Here is a 22,260-nt window from a genome sequence, read left to right on the forward strand (position 1 = left end):
GATCGAACCCACGTCCCCCGCATTGACTGGCGGATTCTTAACCACTGCGCCACCAGGGAAGTCCCCACCAATCGGGTTTGAACTCAGAGCTTGTGCATTCTTGTCAACAGGCCAAGGAAAAGGCTGGTATTCCAGAGGAGGGCCCACCAAACCAGAGTCAGGTAGTTATCATTTTGCACATGCTTGGTAGAAGGGCACTTGCTTTTCACATTAAGCTTGTGTTCAAATAGCTTTCCAAGAATTTTTCATAGACTTAAGGTCTGCTATGAAGTCAGGTCTCTTCTCTTCTGTACTTGGAAATTTTAATTCTTTGATCCCAAATGAATGACTTTATGTTCACCTCATTAAATTGGAGGCACGGGGGGGCAGGGGGAATGGCCAGGGTGGATCTCTGGCCCTGTAGCTTGCTCTGTGTGGCCTCGGGCTAATCCCTTCATCGCTGCTCCCCAGCTGCCTCAGGGGAAGAGGCTAAGGATCAGATGAATAAATGTATGTGAAAGCATTTTGTAAACTATGAAGTAAAATCAGGATCTAAATTTATGTGTATTTTTTCATTCATTCAATCTACAAATTTTTATTCAATACTTACAGCCAGAGACTGCTACCTGGGCACTGAAGATATTGCTGTAGCCTAAAATTAATGCCTATGTATATGATACAATTACCTGCCTCTTGAGTTTCTCATGTATACAAGTAACTATCTGTTCCACTTTTGTGTTATCCTAAAATGGGATAATTTCTACTTTGCATTTTCCAGACCTCTTTATTAATATATTAAACGTATATGAAAGCTGATTCTTGCAGCACTGTAGTGGAGACCTTTTTTTTCAAGTTGTTACAGGAAATTAATTCTCATTGGATGCAGTTTTTCACAGAAAACCACATGGTACTATACTACCATCTAATTTAGAGTGAACACATTTTTCTGCACTTCATTTCCCACCATAGCAGTTGCCTCTGCTGTATCACGGCACTCTTTCCCTATGAAGCTGCAGAAAATCATTTTCTTCCTGGCACTATAGGTACCACCCCAGTCCCGCTGTGATGGCAGGCAAGCTGAAAACTATTTGCTGTCTTGGATTCCCACATATTTCACCAACACAAATAAAGCATATAGTGAAAACCTACCAAAGCACTATTTGCTTTGTCACTCATTTGCTGGGTGATTTGGCAACTTGGACAGCTTTCCTGTCTGGTTTGTTGGCAAAGCAGGAGGACTGAAAGGAGTGAAGGGTGATGTCAGCCTGAGAGAAAAGAAGAAAAGAAAGGGCCAACTTGTCTTCCGGTTTCTTCTCATCCTTCTCTCTGCCGGGCAAAACCAAAGTCATTTACCATAGAAAATTCTTTAAAACCAGTTTTTAAATGTCCATTCACCAGAATATGGACATAGCTTTGTACAGAATATTTCTGTGTAACGACAGTATTGTAGTGCATGACAAAAGGTTAAGGGATACGTATCATTCATTTGCTCATTCCACAAACACTTCCTGAGTGCAGAGGATACAGGGGGGCATGCTACAGTATTCTGGTTGGTCAGAAATATGATCAGAGTGAAGCGGTACTGTTCCTCTGTGGACAAACCAGCCTCAAAACTGTCAGGGAATTTTGAGGAACTCTGCGACAATCATGACATATTTGAAGATACTGGAAAAGATGCCTGATCAATATTGCATCTGACCCAGATGCCCTGTGGAGGAGGACTTGAACTTGGCCACAAATTGTACAGACCTGACTAATGGGCTGGCAGGTCCTAGAAGGGGATGGAAGAAGAGATCGTGGACGTCTAATGGAGAGAAAAAGAACAAGAGACATCAGTTTGGCAGAGTGAGTCTGAACAGCAAGGCCTGCTGATTGGGGAGCTAATAATGCCGGTTACTGTGTGAGGCTGCTGTGCACTGCTGAAGGGAGGGGCAGAATGTAAAAGAAAGAACTACGTCACTAGGATCCCAACCTTCACTTGTGGCAAACCCCTCTGGGCATAAGGAGCCAACAGCATTGCTCTGCTAACTGCAGAGAGAACACAGGAGCAATAGAGGCGATGGAATTAAGAGTCAAGAAAAGGTTGCTGGCAGGATGAGAGTGAGCAGACCGAGGGTATCAGAAAAGCACTGGTCAATAGAGCAGAAAGACTGAAAAGCCTCAGATGTCATTTCCACGTGGATTCTTTGAAGGAATACCTGGAGGAAGAACTCTCCAGAAAGAAAAATGCTGAAAGCTTTCCTAATCAAGGGGAAAGGAGTCCCAGATCAGTAAGATCTGGGGGGTGCTAAAGGTGAAGTCTGAGAAATATCCATTACAGACCAGAGAGTTAAAACTGATGTCATATCTTTATGATGGGTAGACTAGTTTTGATCAGCACCATTCACCCATATGACCATTACTTTTAAAGATACTAAGCCTATGATTTTTGGTAATCTTTTAAAAAGGACCACACTAAACCAGCCAGAGAAAGACAAATATCTTATGATATTGCTTATATGTTGAATCTAAAAAAAATGATAGAAATGAACTTACATACAAAACAGAAATAGACCCACAGACATAGAAAACAAACTTATGGTTACCAAACGGGAAAGGGGGCAGGCAGGGGTAAATTAGGAGTTTGGAATTAACATGTACACACTACTATATATAAAATAGACAACAAGGACCTACTGTATAGCACAGGGAACTCTACTCAATATTTTGTAATAACCTATAAGGGAAAAGAATCTGAAAAAATAGATATATAAGTATGTATAACTGAATCACTTTGCTGTACACCTGAAACTAACACAACATTGTAAATCAACTATTTTTCAATTAGGAAAAAAAAAAAAGGGATCACACTGATGGATTTGAAAAAGAGGTACAGTAGGAGAGATCTTAGTATGATTTCATTACTGAAAATGGATACAGAAAATATTGCCGTATACAAGTTACTTGCTAGATCATTTACTTGCTATAAATAATTAATAACTGGCAAATAACAATAAGTAGGCACTTCTTACATTGTAATGGCTGGTGGAAAAGTCTTAGAATTATTTGCCTGTACAGAGTTTCATCTTTAATCAGTATATGGGCTGCTTCCAAATTCACTGGATTTTCTAGCACTGGATTAGAAAGCATAACCTATAGGAAAACATATAGAACATAGAGTTTTTAAAGTAACTTTTTTCTTAGAGCAAAAAGACAAACCAATACATACAACATTCAAGAAGCATTCATTAAATGCCTACAATGTATCCACCTGGAGATAGAGACAAAGACAAAAGAGACATGGTCCCTACTCTCAAGAAACACTTGATCTATCTTGGTTTTATACTGTACATTCATGAGCCAAACATTAGGATCAAAGCAAGTTACAAGTTCCTTCCTGTAACTTATTTCTTCCTATCACATAAACTTAAATTGATTTTTTGTGTAAACATTAGAAAACATTGAAACAGTTCCATTACAAAATACATTATATTTTAACATGAGATCATGTTTAGATCATGAATAAACAAACACATGTATTAAAAAGTTGCATGCAATTCAATATCCCTCCAGATCACTGAATGCTTAACTTGGTATCTGTAGTAGTTTTCTATTGCTGCTATAACAAATTACCACAAATTTAGCAACTAAATCAACACAAATTTATTATCTCACATTTCTACAAGTAGGAAGTCGGGGTTGATTGGGCTGGTTTTTCTTTTTCAGACTGAACAAGACTGAAATCAAGTTGTCGGTTGGCTGGGCTCTTACCAGAGGCTCTGGGAAGAACATGCCTCCCGACTCATTCAGGCTGTCTGTTAGCTGAATTCAGTTCCTGAATTCAGTATTTGTAGAACTGAGTTTCCCGTTTCTTTCCTGGTGATTAACTGGGGGCTACCCTCAACCCTGAGATGTCTCTCGCCAGTCCTTACACTTGGACCCCTACGTGTCAGAGGCAAAGGTGTGAAAAATCTTTCTTGTGTTTGCTCCCCTCCTGTCATATCCTTTCTCTGTCTTTACTGCATTTCTCTGAGTGACTCTTCTGTCTTCTGTTTCTGTTGTTAAGGGCTCATGTGATTACTTTGGGCCCCCCTGCATATTTCAGGAATAACCTTTCTATTTTAAGGTGAGCTGATTAGTAACCATAGTTCCATCTGCAAAGTTCCTTCACACCTAGATTAGTGTTTGAGTAACCAGAGAATGGGAGTCTTGGGGGACATCTTCAAAATTCTGCCTACAATAGTATTTGCACATCTGGACAAAATAGGTGACCAGTAGTAACCAAAACTTAATAGTTCTGCTAGACCATGATCTTGTTTATCTGGCATCTCAAAACTAATATTAGCCCAAATTTGAAAAATTTATTCAATAATTCAGTATATTGAATCTTACATTATAACATACAAATTAGGTAATAAAATATAGCCAAAAGAATAACGACCAGAATGTCTTAAGTGTAGATACAGGTCAGAGTGGATTACTGTGGCTTAAGAGTCATGGAAATGATGGCAATCTTTCACTAATAAAAGCAGTAATCTGACATCTGATATTTCAAAACCAACAAGAATTTTCTGCTGGTTTTTTATTTTTTTTTCCTATTTGGAAAACACATTGGGCTATATTTTCCAGAATATTATAATTGCTTAAATAAGGATTGCAGTATATCTTTCAAAGTGGGTGGGAAGCAGATGAAACTTTTCTTCATGAGCAAGCTTTTGCTCTTTGGCTGGAGAGATAATCTTACTCAGAGAGGCACATCTGGTAAAGTTTATTCAATAGTCTTTGCATTGACCACTGTGCCTAAGACCTTTTCATATAATATATACACAAGCTATTAAGTATATTTAATGATTTTTTAAGAACTAGAATGTAAGGAATAATTAAAATATACAAATCAGACACCCTGCTAAAATAGTAAAAAAATAAAATAACAGTCCAACTTTTAAAGTCACCATGTGATAGTATGAAATAATATAAAAAGCCATCTGGAGGATAAATACAAAAATCTGAAGCATCAATAAACAACTGTACCAGTGGGTACATTTTGTAATATCCAATTAGTTATAGCCCATGAAATTGGAATTTCTTCTGTGGATGAGTGTTGGTACTTACTTTTGCGTTGTATATGGAAGTACAAGTTTTCAAAGAAATCAAGATTATAAAAATTTTAGGAGGAGATGATTAGCATATTTAGACTTTAAAATATTTTAAACACCATTTCAAGTACCACCCCCTTGTATAACAATGTGATAATTACAAATGTGTCTCACCTGTTATTCAAAAGGTAGTAGTCAGAAAGCAATCTAAATTTAAATTACTTAAATAAAATGAAAAACTCAGTTCCTCAGTTACAGTAGCCACATTTCAAGTGCTCAGTAGAACATGAGACTAGAGGCTACTATATCGAACAGCACAGATACTGAACATTTCCGTAAGCACGGAAAGTTCTATTGGGCAGCACTGACCTTCCAGGTACTATTAAATAGCCATTAAAATATTAATTGTAGCAATCTGGAAATTACTTGAGATAAAATGTTAAGTGAAAAAGAAATAGGCTATATAATTTGAACATATATACCATCATTGCAACGATGTAAAAATTCAGATTCGTTGCTTCAATCATGTTACTTAGTACCTATCACACAAATTAGACTTGTTTCCTGACCTCAGGGAGCTTATAGTCCAATAGGGGAAGACAGATAAGGAAACAGTATATGCATTAGAGCATTATAGTGCTCTCATAGAGATTTGCTTAGGGTACCACTTTGCAAAGAAAACCTCCTTCCCCCCAAAACCAAAGCCATCAATTTCACCTAGGAAAGGAAATCAGGAAAGGCATTGCAGAGGAGGGCTCTTTTGACACGACTCTTACAATGTGAGCAGCTGCTTGCTAAACAGACTGAGAAAGAGGGAATAAAATGGGTTGCTAGTCAGATGGGGAACTGGACTGAGCACTTTTTAAAGTGCAAGACTGACTTGGGTTTGTAACTTTAGAGTTTAGAACTCTATAAATGCTTTTTAACCTGAATTGAACCAAGCACTGTGAGTGGGAAAAAAAAAAAAAAAAGAAGATATCAATAGGAGCGGGATCCCACAGTGTGTTTGGGAGAGTTAAAGCCGAGGTGTGAGAAGTAGATCATCATTTGTCAGGCAACAGAATTTGGGCTTGACCCTGCAGGAAATGTGGAACTGAAGATTTAAAACCAAAACACAGGAGACAAAATTAGAAGAAAGTGCTAATAACAATAGGGTAAGGAATTTTCTTTATGATTACCAGTGATTTTCTTTTCCTTTCTACTATCTTAAAAATCTTCTCTAATGTGGGCATATTTGTTTTATAAATCTATTTGAAAAATAAAAACAACTGTGTAATCTACTGGCTTTCCATGATATATTTGTCAACACTTTGTTGTCATTTTGTATTACAGGTTAAAACTAAGAACAATCAAAATATTAACTAGATTTTATTGAATTCTTTTCTTGGACAACTCATGGTTCTAAGTACTTTACATGTATTTATTCATTTAGTCCTCACAAGTTATATGAGGTAGCTACTAACAGCCCCATTTTACTGATGAAGAAACTGAGGCAAAGAGAAGTAAAGAAACTTGTCCAACAGTGCAAAGGTATTAAGTGGCAGAACCAAGATGTGAAGCCAAGCTATCTAAACTTACAGCCCCCAATGTACCTTTTATTAAATTATTCTGCTATTCAAAATTTTCACCATTTCATTCTGGTTTGCCCTCACTCATTACATTCCTGAGAACATTCATTTTTATTATTTTTAAGGCCAATCCTATTTAGGTGGAAGAGATAGGATGACTCAGTTTGAAGGAATCCAAAAGATCAACCACAAATCTCTGCACAACATGCTCACTTACTTCCTCAAAGTTTTTGCTCCAATCTCTCTCCCAACATGGCCTGGCACTGCTATATATGCTCAACACATATTTGTAGAATGAATGAATAAATAAATTGAACATTGAATTTTTAAAAATATTAAATTTTACTCAGCATACTAAGATGACTAGACAGAAAGTTAATGATTAGTTTTATTTTATTTTCAAAAACAAGAAATGGGAGAGATGAAATTTGTGTTATAATTCTATGTTACAGAGAAAATTCAATGAAGCCAGAATACTTTATTCTCCAGGTGTTCCAGATGATCAAAATTTAATAGTTTATCTCCACATATTATCAATGATAAATAGATAGAATATCGTGGACAGAATCTAGTGGATAGAATCTCGCTGAGCCAGATGTAAGTGGTCAAAGCAAGTGCCACTCAAATCATTTATCTTAGCATTTCAGGATGAGAAGGGAGGCTCTTTGAGGGTCGGGAATAACACAACACTGAGGCATGCTTCTAAAGACCATGGATCTAGGAGGTGAAGGGTACATTCTAGAAACAGGCATCTATTGAGGAGAGGAGGAAATTCCTGGTTTAATTGTTCACTGGGTTTGATATGAAAGCTTATAAAAGCAGGTCTCTAGTACTGTCAGAAACAAAGGATAAAGCTGAACATTTTACATGGTAGTCACTCGATTCACCTCTCGGAGGAAGGCAAGGTTCATGAATGTGGAAAGATCCAAAAGGCCTGTTCAACATGATAAAGTGAAGTTAGGAGCCAAAAGCAAACCTAAGACTGTATTTCCAGAGTTGAAACCATCCAAACAGTTCTTTTCTTCTTTTATAAAATACATATTCTTTGGTTGGGAAGGGCCTAATCTATCGATTTCACTTTAAAAATAATAGTTTTTATAATTCAAGTTCCATTTTACAGTCTTGATGTAGAAATGTTATTGATTTATATAAGCTTACTCAAATCCTTTAAACATTTAACTATGCATTGTACATTTTATTCATTATACTTTGAGTAATTGGGGTAATTAAAAGTATTAAAGACAGCATTATATTAATCTGTTCTTACCTGGAGGGTAAGTAAGATGCTGCTCAATGTATAGCTTCTATTCCACTTATGAGTGTTGTCCAAAAAATCTATGCAGGGACGGCCAGTATGTGGGTCTACTGTATTAAAATAATACATTAATATTAATACATAAAATTATTATTTAAAACTTATGAACATCAACATGTCACAGCAAAGTTAGAAAGCAAATGACAAAGCAGGAAAATCATTTGCATTGAATGTGACAGACACTTAATACAAGCAGCTGTTAGAGCACGGATTTTGGTGTCAGACACACAGATTTGACAGTTGACCCCTCCACTTATCAGCTGTGTGACGTTGAGCAATTAACTTTACCTCTCTAGGTCTCACTTGCTTAGTATATGAAATGGGGATATGATTGAAGTACCTACTTTCACTGAAAAGAATTTAAAAAATAAAGCCCTTAATAGAGTACCTGGCACATAGTGGATCCTCAAAAAATGATAGCTATCATTATTCATAATACTTTTATTAATGTATAAATAATTTTTGTAAATGAATAAGAAAAACATTTATATTCCAACAGAAAAATCTTGCAATACAAAGGTAAGACCTGGGAAGAAAATTTTGAAAAGGTGAAAAGAGGGGTGTTTGATTCGGTACATTGTATTGTAAAACTACAATAATTGTAACAGCACAATGGACACAAGATTTGAGTGAACAATGCGATAAAAGAATTTAGAAACAAATCCTAGTTGGTATTAAAACTGTTGTAAGTTACAAGTGAAATTATGACTCAGTGGTGAAAGAAAAGATGATGGTATAAAAAGTTTTGTGCACACTATTCATGGTCCTCCAGTATTTGCTCTTCCTTTCCTCCATTTCTTCTCTCTATAATAAGAAACTTAATTTCTGCCCATCCCCATTCCCCCATGTGGTTTTAGATGAATACATAGTTGCCCACATTTTCCCAGCCTTTCCTCTAACAAGATGTGGCCGTGTGACTAAGTCTTAATCATGAGACATCGGCAGAAGTAAAGTGTGCACCTTCTGGATCATATTTTCTTAAGGAAGCTGTTCTGCCCTCTTCTCTTTTTCTCTCCCTTTACCACTGGCTGGAAATAGTGACAGAGTAAATGTCTTAGGTCCAGAAATGGAACCCACACATTGAGGATGGCAAAACTTCCCTGCCAGCTTTGTTCCATTACATCAATATATAAATTGGAAAGATATATGAAAGGTTGGCCTATGCCCTAACACAGTTAATTAACTAAGTCAGTATTTGGAAAAAAATACACACACACACACACACACACACGTGTGTGTGTGTGTGTGTGTGTGTAGTTTTTGGGTTTTTTTATTAAATAGAATTATATTTTACATTTTATTCTTCAAAGTATTTTTTCATTTAATAGTAAATTGAGAACATATTTCTGGACATGTTTATTCAAAAAATATTTGAGCACTAACAATATGCCAGGTAGTGAAGATTCTAGGGCACAAGAATGACCAAAGAGTAAAGTCTTCATATATCTTCCTTGTTATGTTTAAAAGCAATGTATATAGCTGTAAGATATTTTACTTAAAAATTCCTATATTAATGGACATTGGAGTTATTTCTCTTTTCCCTATTTCTAACATTGTTGCTGGAAACAAAATCTTTATTAATTAAATACTAATAAGAATATTAAGCATATTCTTTATATAGATCCCTAAAGTCTCCACCCCAAAACTATTAGAACTAGTAAATGAATTCGGCAAGGTTGCAGGATAAAAGATTAATATACAGAAATCTATTGCATTTCTATACACTGATGATGAAATACCAGAAAGAGAAAGTAAAAAAGAAAAAAAATCCCATTTAAAATAGCAGCAAGAAAAACCCCTAGAAATAAATTTAACCAAAGAGGTGAAGGACCAATACCCTGAAAACTATGAAACACTGATGAAGTTAAATGAAGATGATTCAAAGAAATGGAATAATATCCCATGTCCTTGGCTTGGAAGAATTAATATTGTTAAAATGGCCATACTACCCAAAGCAATCTGCAGATTTAATGCAATCCCTATCAAAATACCCTGGACATTTTTCACAGAACTAGAACAAATAATCCTAAAATTCATATGGAGCCACAAAGCAATCTTGAGAAAAAAGAACAAAGCTGGAAGTATAACCCTCCAAGACTTTAGACTATACTAGAAAGCTACAGTAATCAAAACATCATGGTATTGACACAAAAACAGACACATAAATCAATGGAACAGAACAGAGAGCCCAAAAATAAATCCGTGCACTATGGTCAATTCATCTACAACAAAGGAGGCAAGAATATACAATGGAGAAAAGACAGTTTCTTCAACAAGTGGTGCTGGGAAAACTGGGTAGCCACATGCAAAACAATGAGATTAGAACATTCCCTCACACCGTATACAAATTAAATTCAAGATGGTTTAAAGAGCTAAATGTAAGACCAGAAACCATAAAACTCCTACAAGAGAACATTGGTGGAATACTCTTTGAAATAAATTATAATAATATTTTCTTGGATCGGTCTCCTAAAGCAAAAGAAATAAGAGCAAAAATAAACAAATGGGACCTAATTAAACTTAAAAGCTTTTGCATAGCAAAGGAAACCACTGACAAAATGAAAAGACAACCTACGGAATCAGAGAAAATATTTGCAAATGATGCTACCAACAAGGGGTTAATACCTACAATATACAAACAGTTCACATGATTCAATATCAAAAACAAACAAAGCAATCAAAAAATGGGCAGAAGACCTGAACAGACATCTTTTCAAAGAAGACATACAAATGGCTAACAGGCACATGAAAAGATATTCAAATCACTAATTATTAGAGAAATGCAAATCAAAACAACAAGATATCACCTCACATCTGTCAGAATGGCTATCATCAAGTCTACAAATCATAAATGTTGGCAAGGATGTGGAGAAAAGGGAACCCTTGGGCTTCCCTGGTGGCGCAGTGGTTGAGAGTCTGCCTGCCAATGCAGGGGACACGGGTTCGAGCCCTGGTCTGGGAAGATCCCACATGCCGCGGAGCAACTGGGCCCGTGAGCCACAATTACTGAGCCTGTGCGTCTGGAGCCTGTGCTCCGCAACAAGAGAGGCCGCGATAGTGAGAGGCCCGTGCACCACGATGAAGAGTGGCCCCCACTTGCCGCAACTGGAGAAAGCCCTCACACAGAAACGAAGACCCAACACAGCCAAAAATAAATAAATAAATAAATAAATTTATTTAAAAAAAAGAAAAGAAAAGGGAACCCTTATACACTGTTGGTGGGAATGTAAATTGGTACAGCCACTATGGAAACAGTACGATGGTTCCTCACAAAACTAAAAACAGACCAACCATATGATCCAGCAATTCTACTCCTGGGTATATATCCAGAAAAAATGAAAACACTAATTCAAAAAGATACATGCACCCCAATATTCACAGCAGCACTATTTACAATAGCCAAGATACAGAAGCAATCCAAGTGTCCATCAACAGCCTCACCCACCAGGGGGTGGACACCAGAAACAAGAAAACAATGATCCGGCAGCCTGCGGAACTGAGTCCACAAATGCAAGTCAGAAACTACCCTGGGACCAGCTGGTCCCTGGCCCTTGGAAGACAAGAGGGGAGTGTACTTCTGGGACACAAAAGACATCCCTTACAGAGGGCCACTTCTTCAAGGTCGAGAAACATAACCAACCTTCCACATACACAAAAATAGAAATAGAAATTTAGACAAAATGAGACAGCAGAGGAAGAGGTTCCAGATGAAAGCAAAAGATAAAACCCCAGAAGAAGAATTAAGTGACATGGAGATAGGCAATCTACACAAGGAAGAGTTCAGAGTAATGATCACAAAGACAATCCAAGAGCTCAGGAAAAGAATGGATGCACAGAGTGAGAAGTTACAGGAAGGTTTTAACAAAGAATTAGAAAATATAAAGAACAACCAAGAAGAATACAATATTGTATTGAAGAATACAATAATTGAAATGGAAAATACACTAGAAGGAATCAATAGCAGAATAAATGAGGCAGAAGAACACATAAGTGAGCTGGAAGACAGAGTGGTGGAAGTCACTGCCGCAGAACAGAATAAAGAAAAAAGAATGAAAAGAAATGAGGACAGTTTAAGAGACCTCTAGGACAATGTCAAACGCACCAACATTCGCATTATAGGGGTCCTAGAAGAAGAGAGAGAATAAGGGACTGAGAAAATATTTGAAGAGATAACAACTGAAAACTTCCCTAATATGGGAAAGGAAACAGCACCCAAGTCCAGGAAGTGCAGAGGCCCATACAGGATTAACTCAAGGAGAAATACACCAAGACACATAGTAATCAAACTGACCAAAATTAAAGATAAAGAGAAAATATTAAAAGCAACAAGGGAATCCCCATAAGGTTATGAGCTGACTTTTCAGCAGAAGCTCTGCAGGCCAGAAGGGAGTGGCACAATATATTTAAAGTGATGAAAGGGGAAAACCTACAACCAAGAATATTCTACCCAGCAAGGCTCTTGTTCAGATTTGACTGAGAAATCAAAAGCTTTACGGACAAGCAAAAGCTAAAAGAATTCAGTACCACCAAACCAGGTTTAAAACAAATCCTAAAGAAACTTCTCTAGGTGGAAAAGAAAAGACCACAACTAGAAACAAGAAAATTACAAAATGGGAAAGCTCACCCATAAAGGCAAACATACAGTAAAGATAGGAAATCATCCACACACAAATATGATATCTAAACTAGTAATCATGAGAGAAGAAGAGTACAAATGCAAGATATTTGAAATGCATTTGAAATTAGGAGATCAGCAACTTAAAATAATCATGTATATGTATAGAATACTATATCGAAACCTCATGGAACCACAAACCAAAAATCTATAATATATGTATATACAAAAAATAAGATAACCAAACATAACACTAAAGATAATCAAATCACAAGGGAAGAGAACAAAAGAAGAAAGAAAATAAAGAACAAGGTCCTATTGTATAGCACTGGGAACTATATTCAATATCCTGTGATAAACCATAATAGAAAACAGTAAGCAAAAGAATATATAAATGCATAACTGAATAACTTTGCTGTACAGCAGAAATTAATACAACATTTAAATCAACTATACTTCAATAAAATATTAAAAAAAAAAGAGGAAAGGAAGAAAGAAGACCTATAAAAACAAATGCAAAACAATTAACAAAATGACAATAAGAACATACATACTGATAATTACCTTAAATGTAAATGGATTAAGTGCTCCAGCCAAAAGACACAGACTGGCTGAATGGGTACAAAAACAAGACTCAAATGTATGCTGTCTATAAGAGACTCACTTCAGATCTAGAGACTCATACAGACTGAAAATGAGGGGATGGAAAAAGGTATTCCATGCAAATGGAAATCAAAAGAAAGTTGGAGTTGCAATACTTATATCAGACAAAATAGACTTTAAAATAAAGACTGTTATAAGAGACAAAGAAGGACAGTACATAATGACCAAAGGAACAATCCAAGAAGAAGATATAACAATTGTATATATATATATATATGCATCCAACACAGGAGCACCTCAATATATAAGGCAAATGTTAACAGACATAAAAGGAGAACTTGACGGTAACATAATAATAGTGGGAGAGCTTAACACCCCACTTACATAAATGGACAGATCATCCAGATAGAAAATCAATAAGGAAACACAGGCCTTAAATGACACATTAGACCGGATGGACTTAATTGATATTTATAGAGCATTCCATCTGAAAGCAGCAGAATACACAGTCTTTTCAAGTACACATGGAACCATCTCCAGGATAGATCACTTGCTGGGGCACAAAGCAAGTCTTGGTAAATTTAAGAAAACTGAAATCATATCAAGCATCTTTTTCGACCACAAGACTATGAGATTAGAAATCAACTACAAGAAAATAACTTCAAAAAAACATAAACATGTGGAGGCTAAACAATATTCTACTAAACAACTAATGGATCACTGAAGAAATCAAAGAGGAAATCAAAAAAGTACCTAGAGACAAATGAAAACGAAAAACACAATGATCCAAAACCTATGGAATGTAGCAAAAACAGTTCTAAGAGGGAAATTTACAGTGATACAACCTGAGCTCAGGAAACAAGAAAAATCTCAAATAAACAACCTAACCTTACACCTAAAGCAACTAAAGAAAGAAGAACAAACAAAACTCGAAGTTAGCAGAAGGAAAGAAATCATAAAGATCAGAGCAGAAATAAATGGAATAGTAACTAAGAAAACAATAGAAAAGATCAATGAAACTAAAATCTGGTTCTTTGAAAAGATAAACAAAATGGATAAACCTTTAGTCAGACTCATCAAGAAAAAAGGGAGAGGGCCCAAATCAATAAAATCAGAAATGAAAAAGGAGAAGTTACAACCGACACCACAGCAATACAAAGGACCATAAGAGACTACTACAAGCATCTATACGCCAATAAAATGGACAACCTAGAAGAAACGAACAAATCTCAGAAAGGTACAATCTCCCAAGACTGAACCAGGAAGAAATAGAAAATATTAACAGACCAATTACAAGTACTGAAATTGAAACTGTGACTTAAAAACTCCCAACAGGGCTTCCCTGGCGGCGCAGTGGTTGAGAATCTGCCTGCCAATGCAGGGGACACGGGTTCGAGCCCTGGTCTGGGAAGATCCCACACGCCGCAGAGCAACTAGGCCCGTGAGGCACAATTACTGAGCCTGCATGTCTGGAGCCTGTGCTCCGCAACAAGAGAGGCCGCGATAGTGAGAGGCCCGTGCACCACGATGAAGAGTGGCCCCCACTTGCCGCAACTAGAGAAAGCCCTCACACAGAAACGAAGACCCAACACAGCCATAAAATAAATAAATAATTAATTAATTAATTTAAAAAACTCCCAACAAACAAAAGTCCAGGACCAGATGGCTTCACAGGCAAAGTCTATTAAACAGTTACAGAAGAGTTAACACCTTTCCTTTTGAAACTATTCCAAAAATTGCAGAGGAAGGGATACTTCCAAACTCATTCTATGAGGCCACCATCACTGTGACACCAAAACCAGGCAAAGATTTCACAAAAAAAGAAAATTACAGGCCAATGTCACTGATGAACCTAGATGCAAAAATCCTTAACAAAATACTGGCAAATTGAATCCAACAATACATTAAAAAGATTATACACCGGATCAAGTGGGATTTATCCCAGGGATGCAAGGATTTTTCAATATCCACAAATCATTCAGTGTGATACACCACATCAACAAATTGAAGAATAAAAACCATATAATCATACCAATAGATGCAGCAAAAGCTTTTGATAAAATTCAACATCGAATTATGATAAAAACTCTCTATAAAGTGGGCATAGAGGGAACCTACCTCAACATAATAATGGCCATATATAACAAACCCACAGCTAACATCATACTCAGCGGTGAAAAGCTGAAAGCATTTCCTCTAAGATCAGGAACAAGACAAGGATGTCCACTCTCACCACTTTTAGTCAACACAGTTTTGGAAGTTCTAGCCACGACAATCAGAGAAGAAAAAGAAATAAAAGGGGGCTTCCCTGGTGGCGCAGAGGTTGAGAATCTTCCTGCTAATGCAGGGGACACGGGTTCGCGTCCTGGTCTGGGAAGATCCCACATGCCGCGGAGCAACTAAGCCCGTGAGCCACAACTACTGAGCCTGCGCGTCTGGAGCCTGTGCTCTGCAAAAAGAGAGGCCACAATAGTGAGAGGCCCGCGCACCGCGATGAAGAGTGGCCCCCGCTTGCCGCAACTACAGAAAGCCCTAGCACAGAAACAAAGACCCAACATAGCAATCAATCAATCAATAAATAAATCTTTAAAAAAAAAAAAAAAAAAAAGAAATAAAAGGAATACAAATTGGAAAAGAAGAAGTAAAACTGTCACTGTTTGCAGATGACATGATGCTATACATAAAAAATCCTAAAGACACTACCAGAAAACTACTAGAGCTCATCAATGAATTCAGTAAAGTTGCAGGATACAAAATGTATACACAGAAATCTGTTGCATTTCTATTCACTAACAATGAAATATCAGAGAGAAACTAAGGAAATAATCCCATTTACCATCACATCAAAAAGGATAAAATACCTGGGAATAAACCTACCTAAGGAGGCAAAAGACCTGTACTCTGAAAACTATAAGATGCTGATGAAAGAAATTGAAGATGACACAAACAGATGTGTTCTTGGACTGGAAGAATCAATACTGTGAAAATGACTATACTACCCAAGGCAGTCTACAGATTTAATGCAATCCCTATCAAATTACTAATGGCATTTTTCACAGAACTAGAACAAAAAATTTTTAAATTTGTATGGAATCACAAGAGACCCCAAATAGCCAAAGCAATCTTGAGAAAGAAAAACAGAGGTGGAGGAACCAGGCTCCCTGACTTCAGACTATACTACAAAGCTACAATCATCAAAACAGTATCAGACTGGCACAAAAACAGAAATACAGATCAGTGGAACAGGATAGAAAGCCCAGAAATAAACCCACACACATATGGTCAATTAATCTATGACAAAGGAGTCAAGAATATACAATGGAGAAAAGATAGTCTCTTCAATAAGTGGTGCTTGGAAAACTGGACAGCTACATGTAAAAGAATGAAATTAGAACACTCTCTAACACCATACACAAAAATAAAGTCAAAATGGATTAAGACCTAATGTAAAACTGGATACTCTAAAACTCCTAGAGGAAAACATAGGCAGAATACTCTTTGACATAAATCGCAGTAATATCTTTTTGGATCTGTCTTCTAGAGTAATGGAAATAAAAACAAAAATAAACAAATGGGACCTAATTAAACTTAAAGGCTTTTGCACAGCAAAGGAAACCATAAGCAAAACAAAAAGAGAACCTACAGAATGGGAGAAAATTTTGCAAATGATGTGAGCAAAAAGGGATTAATCGTAAAAGTATACAAACAGCTCTACAGTTCAACATCAAAAAAACAAACAACCCAATCAAAAAATGGGCATGAGATCTAAATAGACAGTTCTCCAAAGAAGACTTATATATGGTCAACATGCACATGAAAACTGCTCCACATTGCTAATTATTAGAGAAATGCAAATCAAAGCTACGTTGAGGTATCGCCTCACACCAGTCAGAATGACCATCATGAAAAAGTGTACAAACAATAAATGCTGGAGAAGGTGTGGAGAAAAAGGAACCCTCCTACACTGTTGTTGGGAATGTACATTGGTACAGCAACTATGGAGAAATGTATGCTGCTTCCTTAAAAAACTAAAAATAGAGCTACCATATGATCCTGTAATCCCACTCCTGGGCATATACCCAGAGAAAACTATAATTCAAAAAGACACATGCACCCCAATGTTCACTGCAGCACTATTTACAAGAGCCAAGACATTGAAGTAACCTAAATGTCCATCAAGAGATGAATGGATAAAGAAGATGTGGCATACATATACAATAGAATACTACTCAGCCATTAAAAAAGAATGAAATAATGCCATTTGCAGCAACGTGGATGGACCTAGAGATCATCATACTAAGTGAAGTAAGCAAGACAGAAAGACAAATATCATGTGCTATCACTTACATGTGGAATCTTAAAAAAAAAATGGTACAAATGAACTTATATTCAAAACAGAAATAGACCCATAGACATAGAAAACAAACTTACAGTTACCAAAAGGGAAAGCAGGGGGAGGGACAAATTAGGCGTTTGGGATTAACATATACACACTACCGTATATAAAACAGATAACCAACAAGGACCTACCGTATAGTGCAGAGAACTATACTCGATATTTTGTAATAACATATAAGGGAAAAGAATCTGAAAAAGACTACATATATAACAGAATCACTTTACTGTACACCTGAAACTAACACAACATTGTAAATCAACTATACTTCAATACAAAAAAAAACCACTCTAAAATAAAAAAGTGCTTGTTTATAACCTTTGCCCATTTTTCTGTTGCTTTCTGTTTTTTCTTACTGATCCACAAGTGGTCTTTACATATTATAAATATTCTATTTTATGCATTGCAAATATTTTCCCTCAGTTTGCAAAAGTCAGTGTATTTTTATCTCTGTTTATAATGTTGTTAGCTATAGAGAAGTCTTAAAAAGTTTATGTAGTTTAATGTGTCATGCTTTTCTCATGGTTTCTAGGATTTGTTGTTTTTAGAAAAGCCTTCCTCACCACACCCATAAAAGTTCTATTAGATTTTCTTTTTAGCATTAAAATTTTTTGCATTTGTAATCGATCAAGAATTTACTTTGCATATGACTTGAAGTAGCAATCTAACTTATTTCTTTCTAAAATGTTAATTTGTCCGTGCATTATTTTTATAGTAAAAAATTAGATCCAACTAAAATATTGAACAATACAGGAATTAAGTTTATCATTCAGTCATTAAAAATTATATTTTGAAGAATGTTTAATATTGCAGAAATAAACGTATTATGTCATTTTAAGTAAAAATATATAAAACTTTGTGTAATAACTCAACTATGTAGATAAAATGCATACATAGAAGAAGGAAATAAATTTGGTTAAATATAGAGAAGAGTATCTCTCTGAATTAGAATTCAGGTGATAATTTTTTTCTGCCTTTTAATATTTTCCCCTATAAGCATGCTTACTTTTATAATCGTAACAAAGTGATTAAAAAGAAACATTATTAAACACTAACAAAGAACAAGGTTAATGGGGACAGAACCCGTGATGATAAAAATTTCATTTTTTCCTTACCATTTGGATGAAAAGGAATTGTTCTAAATTTCACAACCGGAGGGACAAAATTATACTCTGATGTAAAATTTATTCTCAGTTGGAAGAATGATCCTGTGATACAAAAAGAAACATTTTTACTAAAGTGTCATGTTGAACTGATTAACTGTAACCTAACACTGAAGTTTATTCCTACAGTTGAGCCTCCCCAAGGTCCCTAGAGTTTTATTGTATTAATAAGTAAATTGGATTATAGGATGCCTAGACTCCTCACAATCTAATTCCATGTTTTCAGCCACATTCCCACCAGTCCTTTCTACCCACTGACTCTGTCCCCCTAACACCCGGCCCCTTCACTGTGTATCTCATCTTTACTGAACTCACTGCTCCAGAACCCTCTCTTGCCACCTCATGTCAGGCTGTTTACTCTGCCTGGATTTCCTTCTGATTCTAAACCTGGTGAATTCTCACACATTCTTTAGGACCCAACTCAAGTGTCACTTCCTTGGGAAGCCGTTCCTGACTCTCCAAGGCAAAATTAACTAATCACTGCCTCCTCGGTATTCCATTCAAAATCCATAATAGAACATGTTATATTTTATTGTAATTATCCACTTACATGTTTTTCTCCCCTACCTCACTAAACAAATATATCTTGTTAATCCGCAACTGTAAGAGTGCGTGGTCATTAAAGCTTATAGTGGCCTAGTCTGCTTGAGAATTTGATTTATGGAAATTTGTGGGAAAATCATAGAGGAAAAACATGAGACATAATTGTGGGATTTTTCTGCCAATAGGCATTCTGTTAGCTAGTCTCTGATTTCATGGAAGACTGTTAGATGATATTCTCAATTGATATGCTTTCCTGTGTGTGCTTCTTAAAAACATGATAACATTAAGATTGGGCATAAAGAAAAATTCAAACCTGAAATTTCCATCCATGTTGACAAATGGCAAAAAATTAAGCCATATAATGAAAAAATAACATGTAAATACTTTAGGAATTCTAGAAAATTTATACAATGCAACCTTAAAGAAAATAGCCTAATAATACAGACTTTTAAAAAAGTAAATTGGTTTTGAAAGCACAAACCATGCCAAACTGTATTCTGCAGACCTTCAATATCAACTTCCCATTGCATCATATCTTCACTTACAGGAAAGCCAGTAATACCCTTTAATTAAGAAAAATTAAAGCAGAAAAAAGATTAAATAATTTATTGCAGCTTGGAAAATCAGATATTAGATTACAATGAATTCCAAAAGCTCTACGTTTTCTTTTTCTGATAAATATTTTTTGATTTTGGGAAGGTGTTATATATCGCCTTATTATACAGAAGTTAAGATAGATTCCAGAAAACACCTGCAATAGCAAATTTTAAATAAATCAGTAGTGTGCAAATTACAAGTGGGACAGTAAGGTCAAGACTAGAATGTGTGGCTTATGTAAGACAATAGACAATGTAAGACTCAAATTCAAAATGAAAGAAATAGTTGGAAAGCATGCATTTCTTCAAAGATTTTAAAAACCATATGGATGCTATATAAGGCATGAAGTAAGAAAATTTTCATTAAGAAAAACACAACTCTAAAATTATGCTCATATATAAAAATAAAATTTTCCTACACTTGAGGTATTATTCCAATGGAGGGACAAGAATGTATTTCATAGAATAAGGTTATTGGTTATGCTGAGGAATACACTTAAATATAGTCAATAAATACTTCTGAGCAACCACATAGTTATTAGGTATGTTAAGTGCTAGTCTGGATAAACATTACATCTCTATTATCTACATTATCTATATTTACCTAACACTTCTCCCTTCAACAGATTTTCTTTCAACAGAGAGCCACAAAATTCAGGTGGAGCAGAAACCACATCAAATGTTACTTTCATACCTCTCGGATGTTTGTTGTTGAACTCAATAATCGTCCCCGACATCTCCTGTTAAGGCAATACTTCTATGGCAGGAGTGGAAACAGAGCAATGCCATTGAACTACACCTTATGCAGCTGTTGGTAAGCATGCTACACCCTCTTTCTATGCACGGCTTTCTATTCTTTATAAGTACACCCTCGCCCCTTCCATTTTTAAATTCTCCATATTGTATGCGATGAAACAGCCTATGGCAACCACTGAACAGCCTATGAACACTGAAACCTCATCGGTGGCATTCGGGGCAAAGCCTTCCTCTGTGTTAAAATTATAAGGGAAAGGTGCTTCTGTGTTATATGTGACAGAAGTTGGCAAAAAGTGCACTAGACAGGAAGTAGTAGAAAACCCTGTGATGGAATCCTGCGGCCAAATATTTACTGAACCTTTCTGAGGCTTAGGTTTCTGGTAGGTAAAACAAAACACTACGAACTTATTTTATAGTATTGTAATTAATGAGTGCAACCCTGGACCTACTAGTCACTTACTACCTGATAGACCCTGATATTCAGGGCTTAAATGCCTATAGATTACTCAGCATAGTGTGCTCAATATTGTTAACTATTATTATGAAGTACAAATAGTTGTTATTATTATGAAGTAGATTATTATACTGAAATAGGTTCATTAAACAAGTCTGTAGGGGCAAATTATGTTTAGCTAAATTATGCCTTATAGAATAAACACAGATTAAACTGCTTTTAAAAATTGGTACTCAATGAAACACACCCTCCAGGTCTCCCAGTACTCACCTCATAATTGTTCTTCTTCAATTCTTGGAATTCTCTTTGCAGCAAGATGTAAGCTCTGCTGTACATGATAAAGCAGCAAAGAGTCTGGCACTTGTCCCCGCACTCCCAGGGTTCGCTCTGAGGCAGGTGTCTGAGGTTATGGGTCACCTTCCCGCACCTAGTTAACTGACATAAGTTACTTGCTTTCTCGACCGAGCCTCAGAACGCTCTGTGCTCCCAAGATAAGTGGCTCTAAGTTGGACATATAACGGTGACTTTTTTTCTCCTCTGACTCTTCTGAAGGAGGACTTCAGAAGGAAGACTTGAGCACTTTCTCGACTGCGGTGTGCCACTGCCGGGCCGGCCCACAGCCCATCTGAAGGCAAACTTGGATGAGCTACTGGGACCACCCGTGTTGCTTGTGCGTGAAGTGGGCGTGAGAAGCGTAAGCGTAGGGCGGTCGTAGCCGGTTGTTGTCTCCGCTTCACAGGTGTAACTAACTGGGTGCCGGCTCGGCCGGAGGATGCCAATCGGTTGCCAAGCAACTGGACCGAGGGGGACTAGAGTGAAGGAGGTGGGAGCTTCGCCGCTCCTCATCCAATCAGCGACGTGGGGCGGCCTCTGGAAACCTCCGCAGCCAATCGTCCAACCGGTTCAGTTTGAAAGGCCAATGAGAGCCGTTGTTGAGGCCCCCCCCCCTCTACCCCCGCGCCCCGTGCGCCAGCGAGGTCCACCAACTTTGGACTCTACCCAGCTGGGGTGGGGGGGAGGAGGAGTGAAGTCAGAGGATCTAGCATTAAGTCCGTAAGTCAGAGAAGCCTTCACTCGAAGTCCTTCTCCGAAATAATCTTTTCTTTTTCTTTGAATATCAGAAACCATCAGGTAATAAGTGACCAGTAGTACAGGTCTGCGCTTATTTATAATAACTTATATGGCACGTTAGCGTTC

General features: G+C 36.7%; 1 protein-coding gene across 1 annotated transcript in view; it reads right to left on the minus strand.

Annotated features, from left to right (window-relative positions):
- Positions 1 to 21,399, minus strand: part of UBE2U (ubiquitin conjugating enzyme E2 U) — a 41,198-nt gene extending 19,799 nt beyond the window's left edge. The window contains exons 1-5 of the mRNA XM_061186485.1: positions 21,334 to 21,399; positions 19,739 to 19,820; positions 18,667 to 18,759; positions 7,890 to 7,987; positions 2,991 to 3,111 (exon numbers count right to left, since the gene is read on the minus strand). Of these exons, the coding sequence (XP_061042468.1) occupies positions 2,991 to 3,111; positions 7,890 to 7,987; positions 18,667 to 18,759; positions 19,739 to 19,820; positions 21,334 to 21,399 (460 nt within the window). The remainder of the gene's footprint in view (positions 1 to 2,990; positions 3,112 to 7,889; positions 7,988 to 18,666; positions 18,760 to 19,738; positions 19,821 to 21,333) is intronic.
- Between the last annotated feature and the right edge of the window lie 861 nt (positions 21,400 to 22,260).

The sequence above is a fragment of the Eubalaena glacialis genome, chromosome 3, assembly GCF_028564815.1.
Source record: "Eubalaena glacialis isolate mEubGla1 chromosome 3, mEubGla1.1.hap2.+ XY, whole genome shotgun sequence".
Lineage (NCBI taxonomy): Eukaryota > Metazoa > Chordata > Mammalia > Artiodactyla > Balaenidae > Eubalaena > Eubalaena glacialis.